Source organism: Theobroma cacao, chromosome 1 (assembly GCF_053813885.1).
Source record: "Theobroma cacao isolate CCN51 chromosome 1, ASM5381388v1, whole genome shotgun sequence".
Classification (NCBI taxonomy): Eukaryota; Viridiplantae; Streptophyta; class Magnoliopsida; order Malvales; family Malvaceae; genus Theobroma; species Theobroma cacao.
The window spans coordinates 1,567,745-1,591,639 of NC_142639.1; the positions used below are offsets into that span (position 1 = coordinate 1,567,745).

Here is a 23,895-nt window from a genome sequence, read left to right on the forward strand (position 1 = left end):
AACGAAGTGATACAAACTTTAAAAAGCAGAAGACTTTTCTCGGAATTTACTTGATTATTTTAGCTGGAATTTGGGAACTTAAATTACTTTGAATAATAATAATAATAATAATAATAAAACACCTAAATTATTTTTCCAGCTTTTCTTGGGCCTAAGAAAGCCCAAAGCATAGATGGGCTGTGGCCTTTTTTTAGGTAGATAGTCTAATGAAACGGTTGCACCCGGATGACAATGGATAATGAATAATCATATACCTGATTTTATTCGATCCAATTATATAAAATTTAAATATTTTATAATTGAGTTTGTAACGAATATAGTTATCAAGTTTAATATTTTTTTTGAATTCGAATAAGATACGAGTATCATATGTTGAATATCCATTACTCTGTTACATATTTATAATTATTTATTAAATATTTAGTCACATGTCATAAAATAAAAATTATTGTTTGTTTGTAATTTGTAAAGGACCCCAACTTAGGCAAAAATCATGGTAATCACAAGCTTTCTCAACAAAGCCAACCATAAAATTTGCTATAACTCGTTATTAAAACTTTTTTTAATGTCTAATTTCTTCAAATGCACTTTGAAGAAATCAAGTAAAACAAAAGAAGCTAACTTAGGCCATACAAATACTTTTGAAATTTACATTACCATCTTATTTTTTATATTTTGTTTTTGATATAATATTATAAAAAAACTCTTTGATTATTCAAAAAAAATTAATTTTTTTTATTACATTCAATCAATCTCTTATATTTAAATATTTGATCAAATAAATCTTTATAATTAATAATTAACTAATTACAATTAGTTAATATGTCACTTTTTATTTTATATACATATAGTGCTAACGTGAAAGGTAAAAATACGACATAGTATGGTATCATGTTATGTCATCATACTTTATAAAATGTTAGTATGTCACATCAACATCACATGGTATAGAAAGACAAGTGATATTTTAATTAATAACAGCTAATTAACTATTAATTATTCAAATTTATTTAATTTTAAATAAAAACATAAAAATTTAATTAAACGTAATAAAAGTATAATAGTTTTATCTTAAGTATTATTTTTTTTCTTCACTAAAATTTTTTAGTTCAAATATTTTACAAATATTATCGATTGAATTTGGATAAGTGTTGGGACAATAATAATCAAATTTTAATATATTGGATTCAGATATCATAAAAAAAAAAATTGAATATGGTGAGTAAAAAATAACGGATACCCTGTCCGTTAAAATTAAGTTTATGGCCCAAATATTCTGTAAATGGGCTAAAGCTAGTGCTCTATTCTGAGATCAACCTAATCGAGCCTCTGTCCATTAAAAAAAAAAAAAACAAAAGAATTTGGGCCTTATTATCTCAATTGATTTCCTAGTCTCTTTTAACGTCTTTAAACGGTAAAACCCTGCTCTCCCCCTGCTTAAACCCTAGCGGGCTAGCACAACTCTCATCTCCTTTGCAACTTCAAAGAACAATGGAGACTGAAACTTACGTAGACTCCATGGAATTTAAAGTTCAAGAGTTGTTAAAGGAGGTTCGTCTGGAATATTCATCTCCGCTTACTAAGTTCGTCGACGACACCGTTTCCGCCATCAAATCCGCTATAGATAAAATTCCTGAAGATCTTCAGGTATTAAAAAAAAATGTGTTCATTAATTGATTTTTTTTCCTTTTCATAAAATGGGAAGGGAATATAATGAATATTTTATATTTTTAATTAAAATTTTGTGAAGGTTACTGCGGATTGGGCTCCGGAGTTTGTGAGAGATATTGGTGCAGACAAAGTGGAATTTAAATTTAAGAAGCCAAAGTCTGTTGAAATTGGTGGTAGTTATTCAATAGGCTGCGTGGTAAAGCCAGATGTTAATGTGGATCTTCTCCTCCGGTTGCCAAAGGTACATTTATTTTCAATTTGCAATGTTTTGTTTACTATACTATTCAATTAACTTATAATGCCAGTTTCCAATGTTTTATTTACTACACTATTCAATTAACTTATAATGCATAGGTTCCACGCGTAGCATATGAAATGTTGATGAATAATTTTGTTTAGTTTATGCAACTGGGCATAGATTAAGTAAAGTGCATGAACTTTGTTTTATCTTTTAATGAGTTAGAATAATTACTATGGTTTTAAATTGGGTTAGGTAAGTGCTTCCTAACGACTTTTTTCTTTTTTTAAATGTGGCAGGAGTGTTTTCATGAGAAAGACTATCTAAATCATCGATATCATGCTAAAAGGTGCCTTTACCTTTGTGTTATTAAGAAGTATTTGAAATCTTCTTCATCAATTCAGAAGGTTGAGTGGTCCACTTTGCAAAATGAGGCTAGAAAACCTGTTTTGGTGTTCTATCCAGGTTTATTTCTTACTTATGCTTCCTCAAATTGTGACAAATTGGTGGTTCCTTAAACTAATCTAATCATATTGTGACGAGTTGGTAGTTTCTTAAAATTTTCAAACTATCCCTGAATTAGTGAAATTTGAAAAATGGCATTGTAGCTGCGAAGCTTGCTGAAGTACCTGGGCTTTTTATAAGAATAATTCCCACTGCAACATCTCTATTTAATCTTTCAAAGTTGAACTTGAAGCGGAACAATATACGAGCTCTGAATACTGGTAGTACATAGTCTTCTGTTCATGCTTGTTGTGATTTGAGCTGTATTGTGAATGTTCATCTCTTTATATTGATGATGCATGTTTAAATTTTTATGAAGGGGGTGTTCCTCAGCCTACCCCAAAGTATAATTGTAGCATATTGGAAGACATGTTTTTAGAGGAGAATTCAAAATTTGTTAAGAAAAGTTTCTCTGGATGGAAGGAATTGGGTGAGGCCTTAATCTTGCTGAAGGTATGATGGCATGTACTTTAAGCATTTTAAACATTGGGTTTTTCATGCCTTTGCATTGCAGCTGAAATTGTTAGTATGTTTTTGCTGCAGGTCTGGGCTCGGTTGAGAAGTTCGATATATGTTCATGATTGCCTAAATGGATTTCTAATCTCCATCATAGTGTCATACCTTGTGGCAGAGGATAAGGTTAACCATGATATGAAGGCAACGGGAATATTTCGTGCCACATTGAAACTTATTGGTATGCTAAGCTTTAATATTTTACGTGCGTATATATATGTAAGCAGAGGCTCACAAGTTGTCAGATTTAGTTAAAGATTCAAAATATTCTTCTACTGCAGCTACTCATCCATTGTGGAAGCATGGACTTTACTTTCCACTAGCAGGCCAGAATGCTTTCTCAGAGGAGGTCTGTTGTGTGGTTTTCATTGGCTTTTGTAGTTTTTCATTTATGATCCTCGGAATACCAATCTTCTGCATGTTTTATACTATTAAATTCTACCTTAATTTAGACGTTTAATATAACAACAGTTATGGATCTATCATGTAGCACATGCATGTGGATTTTCATCCTCTAGATTAATGATTGAAGTTATCAAAATCAGACATGATGCAGTTTTGCAAACCTTCCAATCAATAGTTAGCACCATTCTTTAGACCTATGTTTGAACATCAAGAAGATTTTCTTTGGCTAGATATAGTGTTTTAAGATATAACTCAATGTTGTGCTGAAGACAGATAATGATTTTATGATCTTCCAACTAAACATCCTTTATATGCTGTGGTTTAATTGATAGCTGTAGCTGTTTAAAATATGTAACCTTGCTACCCTGTCTGTTACATGGACATGCATGTACGTATTAATTCATTGGGCTTTGGAATTTCAGGGAAATGAGCGACATAATTCTTCAACTCGTGTCAATTTGGCTTTCCGAATAACATGTGTTGCTTATCCTCAGGTACTGTTATTGGGCTTGTGCACTATGCTATATGTTAGTGCTGTTGAATCCTCATATAATTATATAGTTAGAAAGCCTATATGTTAATTTTGTAATACTTTGTATTATTTTGTAAAATTACATCAATGTTATTCTTCTAAAGGTTCCATGTCGATATGTTAACTTTTACTGCAACTAATATGAAAGGCTGTTTTCTTGATTAAATTTCGGACTTCTTTGTACTGCATGAAATTCTTCTAAGAAATGTGTATATTTTCCTCCCATTTTCAGCTCCAAGATGAAGTTGCGTTGACACTTAGGTGTGTAGAAAAATTCAGAGACGGTGGATTTGAGGAAATTTTTGCAACCAAGATCGATAATGCTGCTAAATACGATTATTGCATTAGGTATGTATCAATAAGTTTGTGGTTGCTTGGTTGTTACTTCTCGTCTCATAGAAAATGATTGGTGGTAATGTGACCCTGAATTTAGTTTTGTTTTCTCCTGTTTGTGGTTATAAAAGAATTGTGCTTGAGCATTGAGAAGCATCTTGCTTCAGCTGTTTAATTATGCATATTTATGTTCTGTTTTGGTCTCGTAGAACCAAGAAAGAGACTAGGTTGTTATATGGACTATGGTTTATGAGTAACTTGACCCTGTGATCAGATTCCCTTCAAATTTCTAGTAAATAACTGAATTATCTTACTGAATGCTTCTTCCTCTCAGAGCATAGGTGCATAAAATAATCACTCTTTTAAATGATGCATTCTTGTTTCTACTTGTATTTATGATGCTCTATTGAGGGCTTGTGATATATATATCAGTCATTTCATCTTTTTGTTATATGATTAATTTATTTCTTTGCACTTTTCAGATTGAACTTGAAAGGAAATAATGAGGTTTATGCGCTGGGATTTTGCTTGGATGATGAATGTTGGCGAGTGTATGAGCAGGATGTACACCGTCTGCTTAATCAAGGATTGAGTGATAGAGCAAAGTTTATACGTGTTATTTGGAGGAACACCCATTCAGAGTTTAATGTTGAAAATGTATGGAATCAATATTAACTTTAGCTTCTATTTTACATAAATTTTATGATTCTACTCCTAAAGCTGTGTCATGACCCCAGGGCTTATCAGGACTTGATAGTGAGCCATTGTTTGTTGGAATTTCAGTGAGCTCTGTAGAGAAGGCTTTTAGGGTTGTAGATATTGGTCCAAATGCTGAAAAGAAAGATGAGGTAGTTGTTTTCATTTATTTTTTTTAATAAAAAGGTTTATTAAATGATTGCCCAAACTATTGAGTTTGGACTAATCTTCATTGCCCTGCAATAGGCTCTCCTGTTCCGAAAATTTTGGGGTGAGAAGTCAGAGCTCCGGAGATTTCAAGATGGCAAAATTGCAGAAAGCACAGGTGAGAAGTTCATGGTCCTGTTTCGGCTGATGTTAATTGCTTAGGTTGTGTAATTACCCCTTCAAACTTCATTCTCCGACCAAATTTGAAGAGAGGATAAGCCTAACGCTTTCCATGTTTTGAAGTGTGGGAGAGCGAGCAGTGGACAAGACATCTCATTTTAAAAAGAATTATTGAGTTTTTACTTGGACACCATCTTTCTTTATTGAAAAAGGATATTGTCCAAATAGTGGATCAGCTGGATTTCTCTGTACTTCATGGTGGTAAAGGTAATCCCATTAACCATTAAATGCTTTCAGTTGTTTGTTGCTTGTTTTTGGTTAATTATGCAATGGTTTGCTCGCAATGATGCAATCATTTTCTCAGACCCAGTATCATATTCCGGAAGACTTCTTGGAACATTTGAAGAATTGTCTAAACGTTTGCGTTCTATCGAAGATATTCCCTTGAGGGTATCTAGCGTGCAGCCTCTTGATTCTGGTATTTTTATCTTAGGAAAGCTTCCTTATATGTTGTTCTTTTTTTAATATTTTGTGGATTTTTTTTTTTTTTGGGGGGGGGTGGGTTTGAGTTGGGATTCAAGGGATGTATTCTGCTTGTGCCTTGAAGCAATGGATAAACTGCCTTCTGCTGTTTGAATAAGCAGTCATGATTGATTAACTTAATATATCACATTGACAGCTTTCAGGTTTACATCTGTTTTCCCTCCTGAACCTCATCCTCTGGCTAATAAAAAGGTTGATGTAGCAAGACTACAGAATTTCACCCCATTCTCTGTTCAGTCACTCGAAGTTATGATTCAGGTATGTTATTATATGGTCAAATCATTCTTTTCCTTTTAATCTTATTCAGATAGTTGAAAATTTTTTATTTATGCTGATAGTTGGAAGGTTCTGGTAATTGGCCAATGGATGATGTGTCAATTGAGAAAACTAAATTGGTTTTCCTTCTCAAAATTGCAGAGAGGTAAGTCGGGATGGCAGTATAGCAAACATTTTGTTTTTCATTTTTTGGAAAAATCTAGTTAATGAAGTGTTATGACAGTCTCCAGAATAACTGGGGGATGACATGTACTGCTACTGAGGAAGATGTGGATGTTTTCATGGATGGATATGCATTTCGTCTTAGAATTTTGCATGAGAGAGGCCTAAGTCTGGTGAATAGAGAAAGTAAGAACTCTTAGCCTGATGCAAGAATTATTTGTTTTTAACTATTGTGATGTTGAGTTACAGAACTTATTGCATGTTGTAGTTGGACGTGATCAAACAAAGTGGGTTTCATCTGATGATAAAAAGCTTTTCATTCGTGGTCAACATGCAAGCATGATTAATGGATTGCAGTTTTGTTACCCAATATTTGGGCCAGTTGTTAGGTGATAATTTGAATTATGTTAATTTGTTGAGTCCTTTTTCTTTTGAACCCTTTCTTTTGGTTTTTCATTATTGAAATTTATTTTATCTGGTTGAAAGAAAAGAATCTGAATTTTTCCTTCATTCTGTGGATTCTGTTTTAATGTCTACGAAGGCTTGCAAAACGGTGGCTTGCTTCTCATCTCTTTTCAGCTTGCTTGGCAGAGGAGGCTGTTGAACTATTAGTTGCATACCTCTTTTTGAAGCCTCTACCATTTAATGTTCCCTGTTCACGGATCACTGGTTTTTTAAGGTCGACTCCTCTCTTTCACTTTGAAGTTGAATTTAGTAAGAATCTTTCTTGTGCCTCAAAACACTGAACCTTGAAGTTTTTCTTGTTTTGACTAAATATGCTGGTAAACCTGTACTGTACTTTCTTTACTGCATTGTGTTTTGTGGTTAAGTTCACTTGAATATGCATTTCTAGTTTTGATTTTATATGGAATTGCTATTGTGAGATCTAAAAGTTGCAACTAAAATCACAAAATGATTAGGATGTATCCTACTTCATAAATGTTTGGTTAATTGACATATATGGCTGTCTGCTTTTGATTGATTCAGCAACAATGTGAAATTACTGCTGTGAAGCGACTATGTAAACTGACAATTGGCATTCCCTTTGCCTTTCATATTTCTTTTTTTTTTTTTTATTATGAATATCAGGTTCCTGCGACTACTAGCAGAACATGATTGGGCCTTTTCTCCATTGGTTGTTGATATAAATGGTGATCTGAGCCAAAATGATGAGAAAGAGATTGAAGTGAGTTCTGTAGTTCGGAAAATGATCAATTAAGAGTATATGATATATATTGTTTCTTCATATTTGTTATGTACTAAGTGGCCGCTAATTTGTATGCTGCTTGTGTAGGATAATTTTATGCAAATTAGAAAAGCTTATGAAGAGAACACCCAAAATAGAAGCAAGGCCATGTTCCTGGCTACTGCTTATGACAAGGCATCTGAAGCTTGGACCAGATGCTCGCCAAACCCACTGGTTAGTGATCCCTCTGCATTGAATTTGGTTGCATTTAACTCCATCTACCTTGAGGCTTTATTGGCTCTTCAGCTGGATGCCTGTGCCATATGAAGCTTTGAAGGGGGGTTAATAGAAAACACCTAGGGGCCACTCAGAGGATTGATGATTTATCCTAATGGTTGCCTGCCTGCTTCGTGTGTGTGGGATGGGATGTCTACATCTGTGCCATTATTAGTAATAAGTTGGTTGTTCAAAGACATATATGCCCACTTGATGTTTAACCATGCTATGTTCTCTTTAGTTTTTCTTCCTTGATCTTAGGAATCATTTAAGAATGGAGGTTTTTTTGCAATTATTTTGATATTATGTGAGAGCCATCCCCAACATTGTTTTGTCTGGTGTCCTGCTTTGACAGAATGTGACAATTGACAATTCAGTACATTTGTTATAATCTATCTTGTAGGTTTACTAGTTTGTAACAAGTTGAAACCAATGAGTTTGTATGACATTCTATTGAGCAATTCTGGACGAGTACCCACCTCTAATTGGAACAGTTTGTCTGCATACGTTGATTAGTAACAGTAGTAGATTTACTTATTTCTTACAACTGATATATTTTGTTGATGCAAAAGGAGCTTAAAAGGTTGGTGGCTTATGCTCGAAGCAGTGCGAATTTGTTGACAAAACTCATATTGCAAAATCAGACTGATTCCCATGGATGGGAGGTGCGTTATACGCACTTGTTGAATTTTGGTATTGCTTTCCTGTTTTTCTGCTAACACATATTTCTAAACCTGTACTTATTTTGGCCAATTGTTGGCTTGCAGTGCCTTTTTCGAACTCCTCTAAGCCTCTATGATGCTGTAATCCTTCTCCATGGAGACAGATTACCTTACCCGAAACGTCTTCTCTTCACTTCTGAACTGGACCAAGGTATATTCCTGGGAGGGAAAAAGTTTGCACGACTATCATATTCTTTTTTTGTATCAATCACTTGTCATGTTGTTATATGTAATATAATAACGATTTGATCAGGGAAACATGTGGCTCATGGCAATGCTAGCAATGCTTTCCACCCTTTCCTATTGCCTGCTGACATGAAGGGTAGCTTAGAGCAACTTAAAACCAAGCTAATGGTAAACTTTGATCCACTGAGGTGCTTTGTTGGGGATGTAGAGGTAAGTATTTAGGAAAAAACTTTGATGTTTGACCTTTGCTGCATTAGTCTTTTGTGCTTACATATTTTTTACATATGTAGAAAGAGTTCTCCAACAGATTGAAGTTGTGGTATGATTCTTTGGGAGGTGATGCTATTGGTCTAACATGGGAACAGTCAAAGGTATGATTCACTATGCATTATGTGTCTACTGATTGTGTTTCCTGATGCATAATAGTCCACGAATCACATTGAGTTCTGATCTATACATTTACTTTTCAAAGAAACGAGAACGAAAGGAAGAAGAGCTGGGAGGAAAATATCCAGTCGATTTGTTGAGAAATGTAGGTGAACTGGGGAAAGGATTTGTGAGGGATGTTTATTTGATCAAGGCTCCCAAGCTTACGAATTAAGGGAAAAAAAGGTTTAGTAGAAGCCCCAGTCCTAGCAGCAGAAAGACCAGGTGTAAGTAATTGAACTCATAATTTTACTGGATCATGCATCTTCAACTTTGAAGCAAAAGGCCACCTATCTCCAGAGCTTCACTGCTTGCAACAGAATCCTTGCAAACTCTATCAGGCTTGGCTTCCCTCTATATTACATTTGGAGGGAAACAAATTCAAGAAAGCACACCAGTAAAGATGAAGTCTCCTGTAGCTGTCTTTCAACAAGTTGCTGCTGATGTTAGAGCTAGATTTCGTTCCCTTCCTAATTTAGTTGATTGGCCCTTGAAACAAAGTTCTATGTACAAATTGGGGTATATGCCAAACTATTTTAGTTAGTTCATAAGGGTCATCTTTCTATTAAACTAATTGTTGAATGTAATATTCTACAAAATTTTGACCATTTAAGCTTTTTTTTAAGGGTGTAATTTAATTAATGATCTCAACTTCTTTCATTAACTATTTAATGCAATTTACTTAATTTGATTAAAATTTTTCTATGTATCAAATTTGTTAAACATTTGACGGATTATTTAAAGTGTTAAAAAAGTCATATATATGTATATATATACGGGACAAGAAAATTCAACCAATAAAATAAAATTAATTGATAAACATCATGACTTCATAAAATCATAGCTTAATCAAAATTTGCATATTAATTTAGTTTTACTGCTTGAAATTGGATTAAATTGATATGCTAAGATTTCCACTAGATCAATACCATAGTAAGATATTATATTTTTTGAAAATAGACTATTAAATTTTGATTAAAGAAAAATGAAAACATAGAGTAGAAAATTATAGACAAAGATTGAACTCCAAGTATAAAAGAAACGCAAACTAGGGAAACGCAGGAAATAAAGACTTTTTTTTGTTCCCTAAAACGACACCGTTGAAAGTGAAAGTGAATAAGTGATGTATCAACTGTCAAAACTTCTCAGCAAAAATCTCGAAATCAAAATTTCCGATCTGCTGATCAATCGATAATATTTCTTTCTTAGTTTCCTTCGAGCTTTGTTGTGAGCAGAGGAAATGGGGCTTCTTAGTATCATCCGGAAAATCAAGAGAAAAGAGAAAGAAATGCGAATTCTTATGGTGTAAGTCTCTCTTTCTCTCTAACCCTTTTTTGTTTTTCTCTCTTTTTTTCTTGCTCACTCGAAAATTTGTATTTGTAATTCTATCCCATTGTTGCTGCAGTGGGCTTGATAATTCAGGGAAGACCACGATTGTTATGAAGATTAATGGAGAGGACACAAGCGTCATCAGTCCCACTCTTGGCTTCAACATCAAAACCATCAGCTACCAAAAGTAAAAATTTTCCTTTATTTGCAATCTCTAATCATTGACTAGCTAAGCTCACCAAGTGTTCGAAAATATGCTTTCTGGGTTGTCTTTCTTTTTAGTTTTTCTATTAGAATTATGAGTTTTTGTAATCTTGAATCAGATTTAATCTGGGTTTTGGCAGATATACTCTGAACATATGGGATGTAGGGGGTCAAAGAACCATAAGATCATATTGGAGGAACTATTTTGAGCAAACTGATGGTTTGGTGTGGGTTGTTGATAGCTCAGATCTTAGAAGATTAGATGATTGCAAAATGGAACTTGATAATCTTCTAAAGGAAGAGGTATGGTCTTTTTATTTTACTTGTTTTTTCTATCAAATGCATTTCGGTGAAGCTATCTATCTTGCTCTAGCAGTTTCGAGGTTGCTGCAATGAATGTTTAGTGGAATATGAATTACTGCAAGTTAATGCCAGGCAGATTCTCTGGGGCTTGTGGCTTAGGATTTCTTTGTAAACTGTTTTCTAAGAAGTTGTTACCCCTTTTTCTTTGTGTTGCAGAGATTATCAGGGGCATCCTTATTGATACTAGCTAACAAACAGGACATTAAAGGAGCTCTTACACCAGCTGAAATTGCTAAAGTAAGGCTACCAGCTGATAACCACCTTCTTAGCTTCTTAATTTTCAAATTTCGATGTTTGTTAGATTGCAAAAAACTTAGAATGTTATGTTTAGTTCTTTCTTTGTCAAAGGCCCAAAGTCGTTTAGTTGTTTTCATGCTTTGATGCGGCACCTGCTTGATCCAAAAGCTTTTGGATAAATGCCATGTCTATAAACTCTGTAGTATAAGTTTCACATGTTTTGAGCCATTAAGGGTTTTTCATGGAAATGCTGGTTTGTTTTAGGTATGGGAATGTTGTTAAAAATCATGTACTTTTAGCTTAGTTTGTCTTGATCATGGACATAAAAATGTGCAGGTGCTGAACCTGGAAGCTATGGATAAAACACGGCACTGGAAAATTGTAGGCTGCAGTGCATACACTGGTGAAGGCCTGCTTGAGGGATTTGATTGGTTGGTTCAAGATGTGGCCTCCCGGATCTACATGCTTGATTAGCTTGAATTTGATTTATGTAGAGTGCTGTCATTCTTCACTTGGGACCATAGATTTGGAACCAAGGATTATTCTTTGTTTAGGTGAACTCTGATACACGAAGATAAAAATTTGGAAATCTGCCACGGGACTTCAAATATCAAATTTTAAGATTTGAAATGCATGTTTGCACCAAATCTATCCAATTTGAACACCCTTTGCTTTGATCTCTCTCTGCTAATGGATTATGTCACCTATTCCATCTCATTTCTCTCCCTCACAATTGCATTGATGATCAGTATGCTTTTTCTATCAAAGACATTCTCTCTCTTTGAGGAGCTTTGTGTGTTCCAAAGAGAGGAAAGAAGAACATATTATGAAGGGAAAAAAAACAGGAGAGGAAAATATCCTTAGCCATTTTAATTTTCTTTTATTTTGATTTTACTTAATCCATTAATCAATAATTTAATTTGATAAAAGCAATCAATAATAGGATTGGGAAGTCATAATCAATCCGAGCGATAATTGCACTAAAAACTACAAGTGAATCATTTCATGTAAAATGATGGATTTCACAAATGCTCATTTTTAGAGTCTAAAATTCATAATTTTTTTTTTCAAATTAAGATAAAACATTTTTTTATTTTACTTTTCAAAAATGTAATCGCCACAGACTTCACAAATATAGTAATGCCCTGGCTCGAACAGATCGTCGCTGATGCCGGCGCCATTGCATGCCTCACCTTCCCCACCCCTCCCCCCCCCGATTTCCCTCTTCTCCGTCTTACTCTTCCCTTTCTTTCTTTCCTTTAATTTATTTTTTTTTGGTTTGTTTTGTTTTTTATTTCCAAAAAAAGAAACAAATTGAAGTTTCTTTAACGTCAGTTCTCTCTCTTTTTCCTTTAAGAAAACAACTTATTTTTTTTATAAACGTATCTTTTATTCATCAAAAAGTAGGGAAATCCTGCAACTTGAACAGAAAACCAGTTCAATCTTGTTTCAGAAGGTTCATGAACTACAAAAACGTTGGCATATCGAGCTATAAGAAGGAAAGAAAAGTAGAAATGTAGGCATCATAGCGAGCAGAGAGCTGATGGCAAAGTGCAGCAGTTGCTTTCTGAGATGCCCAAGTTTGTTATCAGATCCTCTGTTCCTGTTTCCAGGCAGACATATGATCGAGGTCTGCACTTCGGCCATAAAACCTCGGGCTCTTGGTGCCTGAAGAGGACCTTTTAGCTAGGGATTTTCTTAACCACTGCCATGTTATTTATTGAATCCTCATGGGCTCATCCAATAAGAATTGTCTACAGACATTAGGTTGTTGGGCCTCGGCCCAATAATTTATTTATATTTTCCCTTAGCATAGGGTACTCAATTATCCTTACATTTATATTTGATACGTTTTTCACAAAATATAATCTTATAAATATACAAAATTAAAAATTAAAAGTCTTTTGAAATATATATTTAAAAATATGAGTATCTATGTTTAAAAGTTCTGAATATTTAAATTTATTTAGTAATGAAGTAACAACATTTCTTTTATTGATAATATATAAAATTTATACTATCTCGACTTGAAAATTTAAATTGAAAATAAATATTGCATATTTTATCACATAAATTTCAATCATCCTTTTTTGGATGCAAAATATGGTTACCGAAGGCGTTTGTAGATGGCCTGTTCTTATTATTTCTACTTTACCATAAAAATAACAAAATGCTTACCTTACTTGGTATGGTATAAGCTTCAAATTTACAACTATGGTGCATCATAATAGATTTTCATTAATACAAAAGACTCTTGCATTTATTTTTATCTTTTTCTGTATTAATGAAACAATTATGAACAAAACGATTAATATCGAAAGCGGTGAAAAATCAAGCAAAATGACTGTTCCATTTGCCTAAGGAAAGGAATAGAAACCTCCCCATTAGAGAGGAACTAGCTATATGCAATCTATTTGTATGAGATTCGAGCCTGCAAATTCCACCAGGGTTCCGAAAATCACTTGCCATGAAATTCATCCTCAGCTCACATTCGGAATGCCCGGCGGTGAACTTTGTAGAAATAGAGCTTCCTGTATAAGTTTTTCTGTGAGAGATTTAGACAGTCCCATCACAGTATCAGTTGCTCCTATCTGCCAAACACCCAACATACGCTATGTCAGAGGAATTCTTGAAAAGCAAGTGACAAATACTCAATCATCTTTGACCAGGTAACCTAGGATCACTTACAGCTCCTTGATGGAGCAGACAGACCGCCAACAATGTTGAGGTGGATCCTAACATTCTATAAAACTATGTAATCAAAATTCGGAAACGTTGGTGTACCAGACTGTTGGAAATGAAGGTAAGGACCAGATAATTTGGGGGGTTTAAAGTCAGTTGGGCATGTCTACGGTGCTCATTATGTGAAGTAGCAAAAAAATATGTTCAATGATAATGGAAGAAAACAACAAGAGAAACAAGCTCACCACTGCTTCAACAAATGGCAATGTTAGAGGATGTTCCAGCATCAGACCTCCAGCAACCTTGAATGGGATTCCTTCATCAATCTGAGCACAGCTCACCATCAAGAACGACTTGAATCAGGTGAAAAGGAATAGCTCATGAAAAAAAAAAATCTAGTGATTACATTTGTATACTAATTTTACCAGGTTATTGATCACCTCATCTGGTATGTCGTGAAAGTAAACCTGTAGGACAATAACCGAGTAGCAATTGACTTAAAGAAAGGTAGCATGATCCAGTTTCCATTTATAGAATGCTTCTATTGAGAAGAGATTATTGAAATAAAATATCTTTAAAAAAGTGCTTTTAAAAGATTTGTCCTGTTGGATGGCAGAACAATATACAGAGATAATTAAAATGTCTATTTGTTGTCTGTAAGGCACTCAAAAGTTAGATAGGTATTCTGCACACAGCATCAAGCAAATGAACAGAAAAGAAAAAAGGCTAATAGGTTATTTCTTCTATTTTCTAACAAAGATTAAAGCAGCTATGTATAACTCACCAGCAATCCATGGGAAACTGGGACATACTAGAGAACCTGTCATTCTTAGATTTCCCCGATGATACAGGCAGCCAAGATGATAAGATGATATCGCATAATTGAGTTAATATTATTCTGCCATAATGGTGCAAGCAGATTGGTAATAGGGAAAATCTAGTTAACTGTTCTAACATTAACATGTCAATTGATAAAATTAAGCTGCACCGGAAGTCTTTATATTTTTGACATGCTGCCTCCATATTAATAAAATGCAATTCATCATTGCTTTTCTCCAAAAGCAGAAGCTAAATATATCTGGAATTAGGTAGTACCTCTGCACTTTCCCATCCACCTTTGCTTGCTCCTGTTCTAAGATTAGTCACAAGAACAGATCCTACCACTGCCGCATGGCCCCCAGAATATCCTGCAATCATAGGTGAGCTCTAAATCCATCTAATTCTTGTGGTTGGAACATCACATTGAAGCCCATTAAACAAACCTTTGATATATTCTCGTGCTTCTTCCTCACTGCTTGGTTTTTCTCTGATCATCCCCTTATAGACCACAACCTACATATACAGGTAAGAAATAACCTTATGTAATTTCCATGCAAAACCAAGAAAAAGACCACCAATATTGATACCTTTTCTTATGCTCACCTCTGACATATTTTATAAAAGGCGGGCAAAAAACAATTATAGTAAACCAATAGAAGTTCTGATAAACATGATAAATGCCAACTTAGCACCGGTTAAAGCATATGAGGAAACAACAAATCTATGAAATAAACAATGTTAAGGCAATTTTCTGTCTTACTATGTTGTCTGCTCAGGGGTCAGAAACTAACATGTGATACACTTCTAGATGATAACATGACAAGAAAAGTCAACATAATGGTGACAACTATCACAATAAATTACATCTACAAATCTTTAGCATTGCTGCAGCAGGATCACTGTTTGGATTAAGTAAATCTCTAATGAGACTCAAATTTGCAGGCTGGTTGGTCAACATCATTGGCAGTTAAGAACGGGCAAAAACATGTTTCCTTCTAGTAGAACCACACCACCTCTGATAAGCATTAAGCTGATAGGTGATGATATGTGAATAATATCAGGCTGTATCAGATAAGCAGATAATGCCAAAACATGCGGTTGTCATTAGCTTGTAACAAGGAGATCCAAAATTATAAATCAGCTATCACCGCACTGCTCCTCAATATAGTACTAGTATCTAACACTAAGAGCATGAACAACATATGAATGCTTTTCAGTTGATGATTCTCAGTGCACTTGTTATAACAAAAAAAAATCCCAGAATCCTTTAACATAGAATGAAATCATGTTGAAGAATACCGTATCTGCAGTAATTAATAATGTTGTGTGTGCATCTTCCTCTATTATGCCAGTATTCTGGAGCATTGATATGATGGCATCTGCCTAGGAAAAAGAAATTAAGATAAGAGTAAAAATAGAATTGTCATAGCTCATAAGCCATCAAAACGACAAAAACTGCTGAATGAAATGAAGAGCTTCCTCATCTACTGATGTGCCACTGATTCGGATTCCATCCCATAAAGTCAAATCATAAATTGAGACATCCTAGTGAAAAACTGCTGAAGCTCTATATTGCAAGTTCAAATAAAACATTGCTCTCGTGAAATGAAATAGTAAAGCATGAGCAACAGTGACCTTTGTGAGATAACTGAGAGTAACAATAGGTAACAAGAAAGCAAAGAAGTCATACCTTTGCCTCAGCAAGAGCCGTCACCAAGTCTTCTGGCTTTTCTTTTCTAATACTTTTCTCATCTATATCTGCAGTCTAAATCACACTCTTAGTTAAATTTCTTCCTACTTTGCTAAATGGGAAGAAGAAAGAAAAAAGGAAAAACTTAATTAAAAACCCCATCAATAGAATTCTTCACTAGATGAAATCCAAATACTTTCCCTGCCTAAAAGTACAAAGAAATAAAAAATTTCATGCTTAAAACCCCAATTTTAGTTAGAAAATTTAGGGAGACTCCTTTAAGCCAATGAGAAAAATGAATAAAAACCCAAATTTTTTTTTAAAAAATCATACTTAAAATACCCAACTTTTGTCCTTTAGTTAGAATCAGGGCTCACTTGTTTAAGTATACCAAATTCTTTTTTAGTTCTTTTTCCTTCTGAAAGTCCCCTTGAAAATGATGGATATATACCAGCACCTTAACAACATACCATGATTGTAAACTCATATCCCATCTCAGCTAGAATTCGCTGCCTAGCCATTGATGAAGAGCCCAATATCAGCTGTCATCAAATATCCATAGTAATTAATTATGAAGAAACGGAGGATGATTTATGTCAAAAGCATGGAGGAGACAGTCCAAATTTTCAAGTAAAAACAATGCAAACCAATTCCAAAGCAAACGATTTTCACAAACTTTACGGTTGAGCTCTGTTACATTGAAAAAGCATCAACCCTTTTGATTCCCTGAAAAACCAAGTGCTGTTTTTCATTTAAGTTTTTTTGCTTCAATCCAGAATAAGAATGAACAGCAAGAAAATGCATAGAAAATGAAGGGATTTTTGCCTTCTTCGTTTCAAATTTTACAGAGTTTTTAAGGTGAATTAAGGTATAAACAGTAGAAACGAACCTTAAAAGATGATTCTCCAGCAGCCATTTCCCTCTTTCTCCCTTACAAGTTCCGCTTTCTTAGGGACTCTGTTGCTTGGACAAGCTGTGGCTTAAAACTTAACTACACTGCCAAACAGTTCTTATTTTTTTGCGTATCATCTACAGTTTCACTTGCTACGGTTCATTCGATTTCTTCCTCGGAGAAAGTCAACCAATAAGGATTAGCCACGAGAGCAAAAGGCTGACTTCCAAAATCACCCAAACTCTTTCTCTGCGGGACCATATCAAGGGTACGATGCCGTGACTTTGAAGAAAAAGCGAGCCATTATTTGAAATCATATCTACCGTACGGTGTCGTCTCCAGTAGAGTCACAAACAAATACGCCGCCTTTAATGATTTTTTTAACCCTAACTTCTTTCCCAAGTACCACTCTTGTGGCGCAAGCTTAGTATTTTCTTGGACTACGTATTTGCCTTTGAATCAAACACAGTAGAAGATATACAACCCAATTTATCTCTCTTGCTTTAACCTTTTCAAATCGATATTGGGTCAAATTTTCACCCCTTATTTGCTTGAGATTTGTCATTTTTTTTGCCAGACTTCTTGTTAATTTCGAAGCCTTCCTTGTTAGGTGCTAGACCAGATAGAGTCCATGAAAATCCAATCCGCTACGCAAGCCCCAGAATCTGAATCTGCTCCACGTTCGATCTCTTCACGCGGAAGGGTGAATTATGACAATACAAGGCTTGTTGCTACTATGAGGAAATCTTTATGTAGGTGGCAATTTCTCTAGGAAATGAAGGAGACTTAGCGACATGCTTATATGTAGTAATTGGGCTTGTCAAAATTGCTTTTAAATGTCCAATTGGATTAAATTTGCAAAAAATGAACTTGATGCAAATTGCTATGATTATCCTAAAGATGTTTGGATTGCTTCATTAAGTTATTGAATCTTATTTTATTTAAGTAAGTTAAATAATTAATAAACTAATTAATTACTAATAGTCCAAGAAGACTTATAGCTTAATGCAACTCAATGGCAAATTCTAATTTAATTAAAAGTTAATCTAAGAGTTAGATTACAAGTCTTTTTCTTTCTCTATTTAAAGGATACACGCAGGATACTTTGATCAAGTATATCAAGAGCCCTCTTTCCCTTCAGCCTTTTCACATCCTTGGGTCAAATTTTCACCCATCTTTTGCTTTTGATTTGTCACTTTTTTTGCGAGACTTAATTGTTAATTTCGAAGCCTTCCTTGTTAGGTGCTAGACCAGATGGAGTCCAAGAAAAACCAATCCGCTACGCCAGAGTCTGAATCTACTCCACGTTCGATCTCTCCATGTGGAGGGGTGAAATATGACAATGCAGGGCTCGTTGCTACTATGAGGAATAGCTTTAGTCGGTTTATTCATGCTTCCATGGATGAACACATGACTTGTTTCGTAGAATCCCTTGGGCAGGTGATTATTACTAGCATTATTGATTTTTTGTTCTTTGCCTAACAAGATGAATTCAAAAACAAAAACAAGAAAAAAAGAGATTCTTTTGTTCTTTACGTGTTGTTCTGATTAATGCCTTATCTTTGGTGGGAAACAGCTGCTTGACAACAGGGAGTTCGGGAGCTATACTGCCTATACAAACATGTTGATTTTTTTCCCAAAGAGCTGGGCTTGATGAAGCTGAGAGTTCTCTGTGTCCCTTTCTATAGTAGCAATTAGCAAGAAAATAAGTAGTCTTTGTCATGCTTTATTTTGAGATGTGAAAGTTAGGTGCAAAAGCTTTTTAGGGGAATGTCATATCATTGTTTTTTCCTTTTATTTCTTAGTGGCATAGGAGAGAAGGTTATGGATCTATTGCCTTTTGGTGTCAAAACACTGTTTTAATAATAAGTAATTTTATCTTTTCATATGTACTTGTGATTTTGTTCTGTTCTTGGTAGCCAAAATCATAATCTTCTATCTCAATTCTTCCCCTATGAACTGTAACATTAAGGTTGATTTTAAGCCAATGACAGGTAATACAGATTACTTGATTATCTATATTGGATGAGAAAGATTGGTATGCTGGGGTAATGCTTCTTTATATATAAACAGAACCAAGTATTACAGATCCAATGAGCTTGTATGACATACAAAAAAGTTGATACACTCTTAGATCATGACATGACAAGCAAAGTCAACATAATGGTGAAAACTATCACAATAAATTACATCTATAGATCTTTAGCATTACTCCCTCTGCCCTCTGCCACTAATTAAAGGATCATCTGTTGGGACAAGTTCAACTAAAACATTGCTCACATGAAAATAAAATAGTGAAGCATGAGCAAAAGTGCACTTTGTGAGATACCTTTGCCTCAGCAAGTGCCGTCACCAGGTCTTCTGGTTTTTCTTTCCTAGTACTTTTCTCATCTGTATCTGCAGTCTAAATACATATTTAGTTAAATCTCTTCCTACTTTACTAAACTATATAAAACCCATCAATAGAATTCTTCATGAGATGAAAGTTCAAAGAAATAAAAAATTTCATGCTTAAAACCCCAATTTTAGTTAGAAAACTAAGGGTGACTTCTTTAAGCCAATAAGAAAAATTAATAAAAACTCAAAAAAAATATTTTAAAAAAACCATACGTAAAAAACCCCTAACTTTTGTCCTTTAGTTAGAGTCAGGGCTGACTTGTTCAAGTACGCCAAATTCCTTTCTAGTTCTTTTTCCCATTTAAAGTCCCCTTGAAAATGATGTATATATACCAGCACCTTAACAACATACCATGATTGTAAACTCATATCCCATCTCAGAGCCATTGATGAAAAACCCAATATCAGCTGTCATCAAATATCCATAGTAATTGATTATGAAGAAACGAAAGATGATTTATATCGAGAGTATGGAGGAGACAGTCCAAATTTTCAAGTACAAACAATGCAAACCAATTCCAAAGCTGAAGATTTTCACAAACTTTAAGGTTGAGCTCTGTTACATTGAAAAAGCATCAATTCTTTTGATTCCTTGAAAAACCAAGTGCTGTTATTCATTGAAGTTTTTTTGCTTCAATCCGGAATAAGAGTGAACAGCAAGAAAATGCGTAGAAAATAAAGGATTTTTACCATTTTCGTTTCAAATTTTACAGAGCTTTTGAGGTGAATTGAGGTATAAACAGTAAAAACGAACCTTAAAAGATGATTCTCCAGCAGCCATTATTTTCTCTCTTACAAGTTCCGCTTTCTTAGGAACGCTGCTGCTTGGATAAGCTGTGCCTTAAAACTTAACTACACCACACCAAACAGTCTACAGTTTCACTTGCTACGGTCCATTCGATTTCTTCTTTGGAGAAAGTCAAACAATAAGGATTACCGACGCGAGCAGAGGGCTGTCTTCCAAAAATCACCCAAACTCTTCCTCCGCAGAGACCATATCAACGGTACGGTGTCGTGTCCCTCAATTGACTTTTGGGGAAAAAAAGGAGCCATTGTTTGAACTTTGAAACCATATCTACCGTACGATGTCGTCTCCCGGTGAAGTCGTAAACAAATACGTTGTCGTTTGATGATTTTTTTACCCTAACTACTCTCCCAAGTGCTACGTATTTGCCTTTGAATCAAACACCGTAGACTATATATAACTCAATTTATCTCCCTCACTTCAGCCTTTACACATCGCTCATGGGTCAGATTATCACCCGTCTTTTGCTTGAGATTTGTCACTTTCTTTGCCAGACTTTTTGCTAATTTCGAAGCCTTCCTTTCCTTGTTAGGTGCTAAAGCAGATGGAGTCCGAGAAAAACCAATCCGCCATGCAAGCCCTAGAATCTGAATCTGCTCCAGTTCGATCTCTTCATGTGGAAGGGTGAAATATGACACTGCAGGGATCGTTGCTACTATGAGGAATAGCTTTACTCGGTTTATTCATGCTTCCATGGATGAACACATGGGTTGTTTCGTAGGATCCCTTGGGCAGGTAATTATTACTAGCATTATTGATTTTTTGTTCTTTGCTTAACAAGATTAATTCAAAAAAAAAAAAAGAGATTCTTTTGTTCTTTACGTGTTGTTCTGATTAATGGCTTATCTTGGGTGGGAAACAGCTGCTTGACAACAGGGAATTTGGGAGCTATAATGCCAATACAAACATGTTGATTTTTTTTTCCGAGGCCCTGAACTTGATGAAGCTGAGAGTTCTCTCTGTCCCTTTCTATAGTAGCAATTAGCAAGAAAACAAGAAGTCTTTGTCATGCTTTATTTTGTGATGTAAGTGTTAGGTGCAAAAGCCTTTTAGGGGAATGTCGTATCATTGTTTTTTCCTCTTTTTTTATTAGTGGCATAGGAGAGAAGGTTATGGATTGGATCTTCTTGATATCCAGAATTATAATCCTCTATCTCAGGCTAATTTCAAGGCAATGAAAGGTAATACAGATTACTTGATTATCTATATTGGATGAGAAAGATTGGTATGCTGGGGTTGGCCTAGTGGGAAAAAATAAGAACAGATCAAATGAGTTTGTATGACATAAGAAAAAGTTGATAGTTAGATTTATCATTTCTCATGGTGTCCGTATATGGAAGGTGGGCACAGATAAGATCATTACATCAAAAAAGGAAGAAAGGGAAGACAAGAAAGAATGTAAAGCAAGATAAATGGGCAGCCTTTTAATTGCTAAACAAATTGATAAACCTTTCCGGGGAATAGCTAGTAGCCTCTACTGCTACATTGATCATTCACCATTAGAGCTTTAGATGCTTCAATCTGTAGAAATGAAAATAATAAAATAAAAAAAAATTAGCGCAACATCAATAGATAACTCTACTGTAACAACTTTGTCAAGTTGGAATGAATCACAGTATGGGTGAAATATTACTTATTAGGATGAAAATGGAGAATGAGGAGCATGTTTTGCTAAAGGCTCTGGCTATCTGATAGTGTGTACAAAACAATATAAGCTTCAAGTGCAGATTAGATTAAAATCTAAGCTTAATTATATATCTAGGATTTCATTCCTGTGGAAGGGAAGTGGGAGATGATGCTTCATCACCCCAGCGACTAGAAAGTTGACGCAGCAGAAGCTTAATATATGTGAAATTAATGCAATTTTGAAACCAGTATATAGAAATCTAAACAGTTACCTCTGCTCTTCATTGCTAATGTCATTGATCCTGCTGCTTCCTTCATTTCTCCTGTACTTAGGAAGGCGTACTTTGCCTGATTCAATGCGCTTGATGTCATCTAAAAGGATTTCATACTGCCTCTTCACTTCCTGCTCGTTTGTCCCACCAACTAGCTTGGCTATTTTTTGCCATCGATCAGGAACATCTGTATCATATATTGCCAGAGCATTCTCAAACATTTTGTTCTGCTCAGGAGTCCAATTTGAGTCGTAGGTAGAGGAAGAAAATTGGCTAGATCCCATATTGTTACCAGAAAAAAAAGGATAATCTAGTTGCTAATGACCAAAGGCCTTGATGATCAGTGCAAATCTTGATAGAAGAAGAAAATATGGAAGGGAAATCCAAAGGCATAGAATCATACGGCGGATAAGTATGCACTGTGATTTAAGATAAAAAGACTTAAATGAGCTAAGAAAAACTACATGCGGGCACCGCATAATCCGGAAATCAAGGCTTTGATAGGTTGATGGCAAGTTGCCAAATAGAATTTTTTCAGCATATTTTATATGACAATTTAAGCATCCAGAATACGAAGGGAGAGAGAGAGGTTGGGATCAACATTTCCAAGGATGGTCAATTTCTTCTTTTTCAAGGCTAGTCATTTAAGGTATAATTTATCAAATTGTAAGTACGATGTTGTGATAATCTATACACCATGTGGGATTTCTTAAATAGATAAATGCAGTTAACATTCTTGAAAGAAATGAACCTACAGGCCTGTTAACACATTATATATAATAATTATACCTAGTCAATTTTGAACTTGTCTTCCTCCTCTATACCTAATTACCAATCTAAGGTTAATAGGTTAATAAAGAAGGTTAGCTAAGTTCCAAAACCCACTCCATTCTTCAAAGAACAGAGGAGGGAAAGGTGGAAAATTATGCTGAAAGCTGTGTGAGTATTCTTGAAAGTTGAAACTTTTGTAGTAGTGCATACCAGAAATAGCCAAGAATTTGGATGTTTTTCTGCATATGTATCTTTAATTAATTATAGCAACGTTTGAGGATCATATTCTGGTTGGTTTCCTAACAGTTTCTTTTTTATTATGAAGAAGACAAGATGCCCTAATGGTCAAATAGTAGTTGAGTAACAATGAGCAACGAGCCGCCCTTAAACTAGTGATATCTAAGGAGGGGTTAGGGGTTTGATCTCTAACCCAATCCTGGAATCTTTATCACGGGCCAAGCCAATCACAAAAACAAATTCAATGCGTGCCCTGACATCTACCTGTATTAAACAAGAAAGATCCAGATCCATGCTTTGTCAGATCCACTCTCATGACTTTTTTTTCCATGTTCAAAATCAATCAAAGTTTGTAGAGCCCTAAGAAATTGGCTAAACATCACACCATCTCATCTTCAGTTAATAATTTTTTTTCTGTCAAGTTGATCTATATTCTTTATTGACTAAATGCAGTGAACATTAATTTCCAAGTCTCTTTTTAAGTTTGTACTAGTCCTTGGATGAGATGGGTGGCCTCATCCAAAGAAAGAGAGAACTTTGAAAACTATGAGATGATGGTGAGGAAGATAAGGGTG

General features: G+C 34.8%; 4 protein-coding genes and 2 long non-coding RNA genes across 9 annotated transcripts; 3 read left to right on the top strand and 3 right to left on the bottom strand.

The window, feature by feature from the left end:
• Window positions 1–1,446: 1,446 nt before the first annotated feature.
• On the top strand, window positions 1,447–9,656 carry LOC18610924 (nucleolar protein). 2 transcript variants are annotated; one of them, XM_018114390.2, is made up of 26 exons: window positions 1,447–1,647; window positions 1,751–1,912; window positions 2,209–2,374; window positions 2,518–2,634; window positions 2,733–2,866; window positions 2,957–3,107; window positions 3,208–3,275; window positions 3,754–3,825; window positions 4,096–4,211; window positions 4,679–4,853; window positions 4,934–5,044; window positions 5,139–5,217; window positions 5,343–5,486; window positions 5,584–5,697; window positions 5,899–6,020; window positions 6,101–6,183; window positions 6,262–6,386; window positions 6,469–6,589; window positions 6,742–6,879; window positions 7,290–7,386; window positions 7,495–7,620; window positions 8,235–8,327; window positions 8,430–8,535; window positions 8,638–8,780; window positions 8,861–8,941; window positions 9,043–9,656. In XM_018114390.2, the coding sequence occupies exons 1-26, from the start codon at window positions 1,492–1,494 to the stop codon at window positions 9,169–9,171; spliced, it is 3,129 nt and encodes a 1,042-aa protein (XP_017969879.2). In that variant the 5' UTR covers window positions 1,447–1,491; the 3' UTR covers window positions 9,172–9,656. The 2 variants fall into 2 exon arrangements, with proteins under 2 accessions (XP_017969879.2, XP_017969880.2); XM_018114391.2 differs by lacking the exon at window positions 2,518–2,634.
• Window positions 9,657–10,118: 462 nt separating this feature from the next.
• TTN5 (ADP-ribosylation factor family protein) lies at window positions 10,119–11,785 on the top strand. The gene is made up of 5 exons (XM_007046868.3): window positions 10,119–10,301; window positions 10,402–10,512; window positions 10,670–10,832; window positions 11,049–11,129; window positions 11,466–11,785. Exons 1-5 carry the CDS (start codon window positions 10,237–10,239, stop codon window positions 11,601–11,603), a joined length of 558 nt encoding a protein of 185 aa, XP_007046930.3. The 5' UTR covers window positions 10,119–10,236; the 3' UTR covers window positions 11,604–11,785.
• Window positions 11,786–13,347: 1,562 nt separating this feature from the next.
• LOC18610927 (Maf-like protein) lies at window positions 13,348–17,359 on the bottom strand. 3 transcript variants are annotated; one of them, XM_018114165.2, is made up of 10 exons: window positions 17,210–17,331; window positions 16,968–17,046; window positions 16,791–16,862; window positions 16,321–16,395; window positions 15,930–16,013; window positions 15,074–15,143; window positions 14,907–14,998; window positions 14,237–14,278; window positions 14,057–14,137; window positions 13,348–13,720 (listed from the first exon to the last, which is right to left on the bottom strand). In XM_018114165.2, the coding sequence occupies exons 3-10, from the start codon at window positions 16,839–16,841 to the stop codon at window positions 13,610–13,612; spliced, it is 606 nt and encodes a 201-aa protein (XP_017969654.2). In that variant the 5' UTR covers window positions 16,842–16,862; window positions 16,968–17,046; window positions 17,210–17,331; the 3' UTR covers window positions 13,348–13,609. The 3 variants fall into 3 exon arrangements, with proteins under 3 accessions (XP_017969654.2, XP_007046932.3, XP_007046933.3); XM_007046870.3 differs by lacking the exon at window positions 16,968–17,046 and having other exon boundaries at window positions 17,210–17,354; XM_007046871.3 differs by lacking the exons at window positions 15,930–16,013; window positions 16,968–17,046 and having other exon boundaries at window positions 17,210–17,359.
• A 969-nt stretch (window positions 17,360–18,328) lies between these two features.
• LOC18610928 (uncharacterized) lies at window positions 18,329–19,100 on the top strand. Its single transcript, XR_001926238.2, has 2 exons — window positions 18,329–18,652; window positions 18,789–19,100. It is a non-coding gene; the product is annotated as an uncharacterized LOC18610928 (long non-coding RNA).
• Window positions 19,101–19,261: 161 nt separating this feature from the next.
• Window positions 19,262–20,618, bottom strand: LOC148764420 (uncharacterized). Its single transcript, XR_016024741.1, has 3 exons — window positions 20,364–20,618; window positions 19,962–20,017; window positions 19,262–19,616 (listed from the first exon to the last, which is right to left on the bottom strand). It is a non-coding gene; the product is annotated as an uncharacterized LOC148764420 (long non-coding RNA).
• A 1,081-nt stretch (window positions 20,619–21,699) lies between these two features.
• On the bottom strand, window positions 21,700–23,004 carry LOC18610931 (protein RADIALIS-like 4). The gene is made up of 2 exons (XM_018114167.2): window positions 22,313–23,004; window positions 21,700–21,935 (listed from the first exon to the last, which is right to left on the bottom strand). The coding sequence occupies exons 1-2, from the start codon at window positions 22,594–22,596 to the stop codon at window positions 21,914–21,916; spliced, it is 306 nt and encodes a 101-aa protein (XP_017969656.1). The 5' UTR covers window positions 22,597–23,004; the 3' UTR covers window positions 21,700–21,913.
• Between the last annotated feature and the right edge of the window lie 891 nt (window positions 23,005–23,895).

Bases quoted from the DNA above. Each gene is read 5' to 3' on its own strand.
- LOC18610924 (XM_018114390.2), top strand. From the start codon at position 1,492: ATGGAGACTGAAACTTACGTAGACTCCATGGAATTTAAAGTTCAAGAG. The intron at 3,108-3,207 runs GTATGCTAAGCT...CTTCTACTGCAG, and splicing joins TGCCACATTGAAACTTATTG to CTACTCATCCATTGTGGAAG. The intron at 6,387-6,468 runs GTAAGAACTCTT...TGCATGTTGTAG, and splicing joins AAGTCTGGTGAATAGAGAAA to TTGGACGTGATCAAACAAAG.
- TTN5 (XM_007046868.3), top strand. From the start codon at position 10,237: ATGGGGCTTCTTAGTATCATCCGGAAAATCAAGAGAAAAGAGAAAGAA. The intron at 10,302-10,401 runs GTAAGTCTCTCT...TTGTTGCTGCAG, and splicing joins GAAATGCGAATTCTTATGGT to TGGGCTTGATAATTCAGGGA. The intron at 10,833-11,048 runs GTATGGTCTTTT...TTTGTGTTGCAG, and splicing joins ATAATCTTCTAAAGGAAGAG to AGATTATCAGGGGCATCCTT.
- LOC18610927 (XM_007046870.3), bottom strand. From the start codon at position 17,236: ATGGCTGCTGGAGAATCATCTTTTAAG. The intron at 16,863-17,209 runs GTTCGTTTCTAC...ATTTGATGACAG, and splicing joins CTGGAGAATCATCTTTTAAG to CTGATATTGGGCTCTTCATC. The intron at 14,999-15,073 runs GTTTGTTTAATG...CTATGATTGCAG, and splicing joins AGCACGAGAATATATCAAAG to GATATTCTGGGGGCCATGCG.
- LOC18610931 (XM_018114167.2), bottom strand. From the start codon at position 22,596: ATGGGATCTAGCCAATTTTCTTCCTCTACCTACGACTCAAATTGGACT. The intron at 21,936-22,312 runs GTAACTGTTTAG...TCATTTCTACAG, and splicing joins ATTAGCAATGAAGAGCAGAG to ATTGAAGCATCTAAAGCTCT.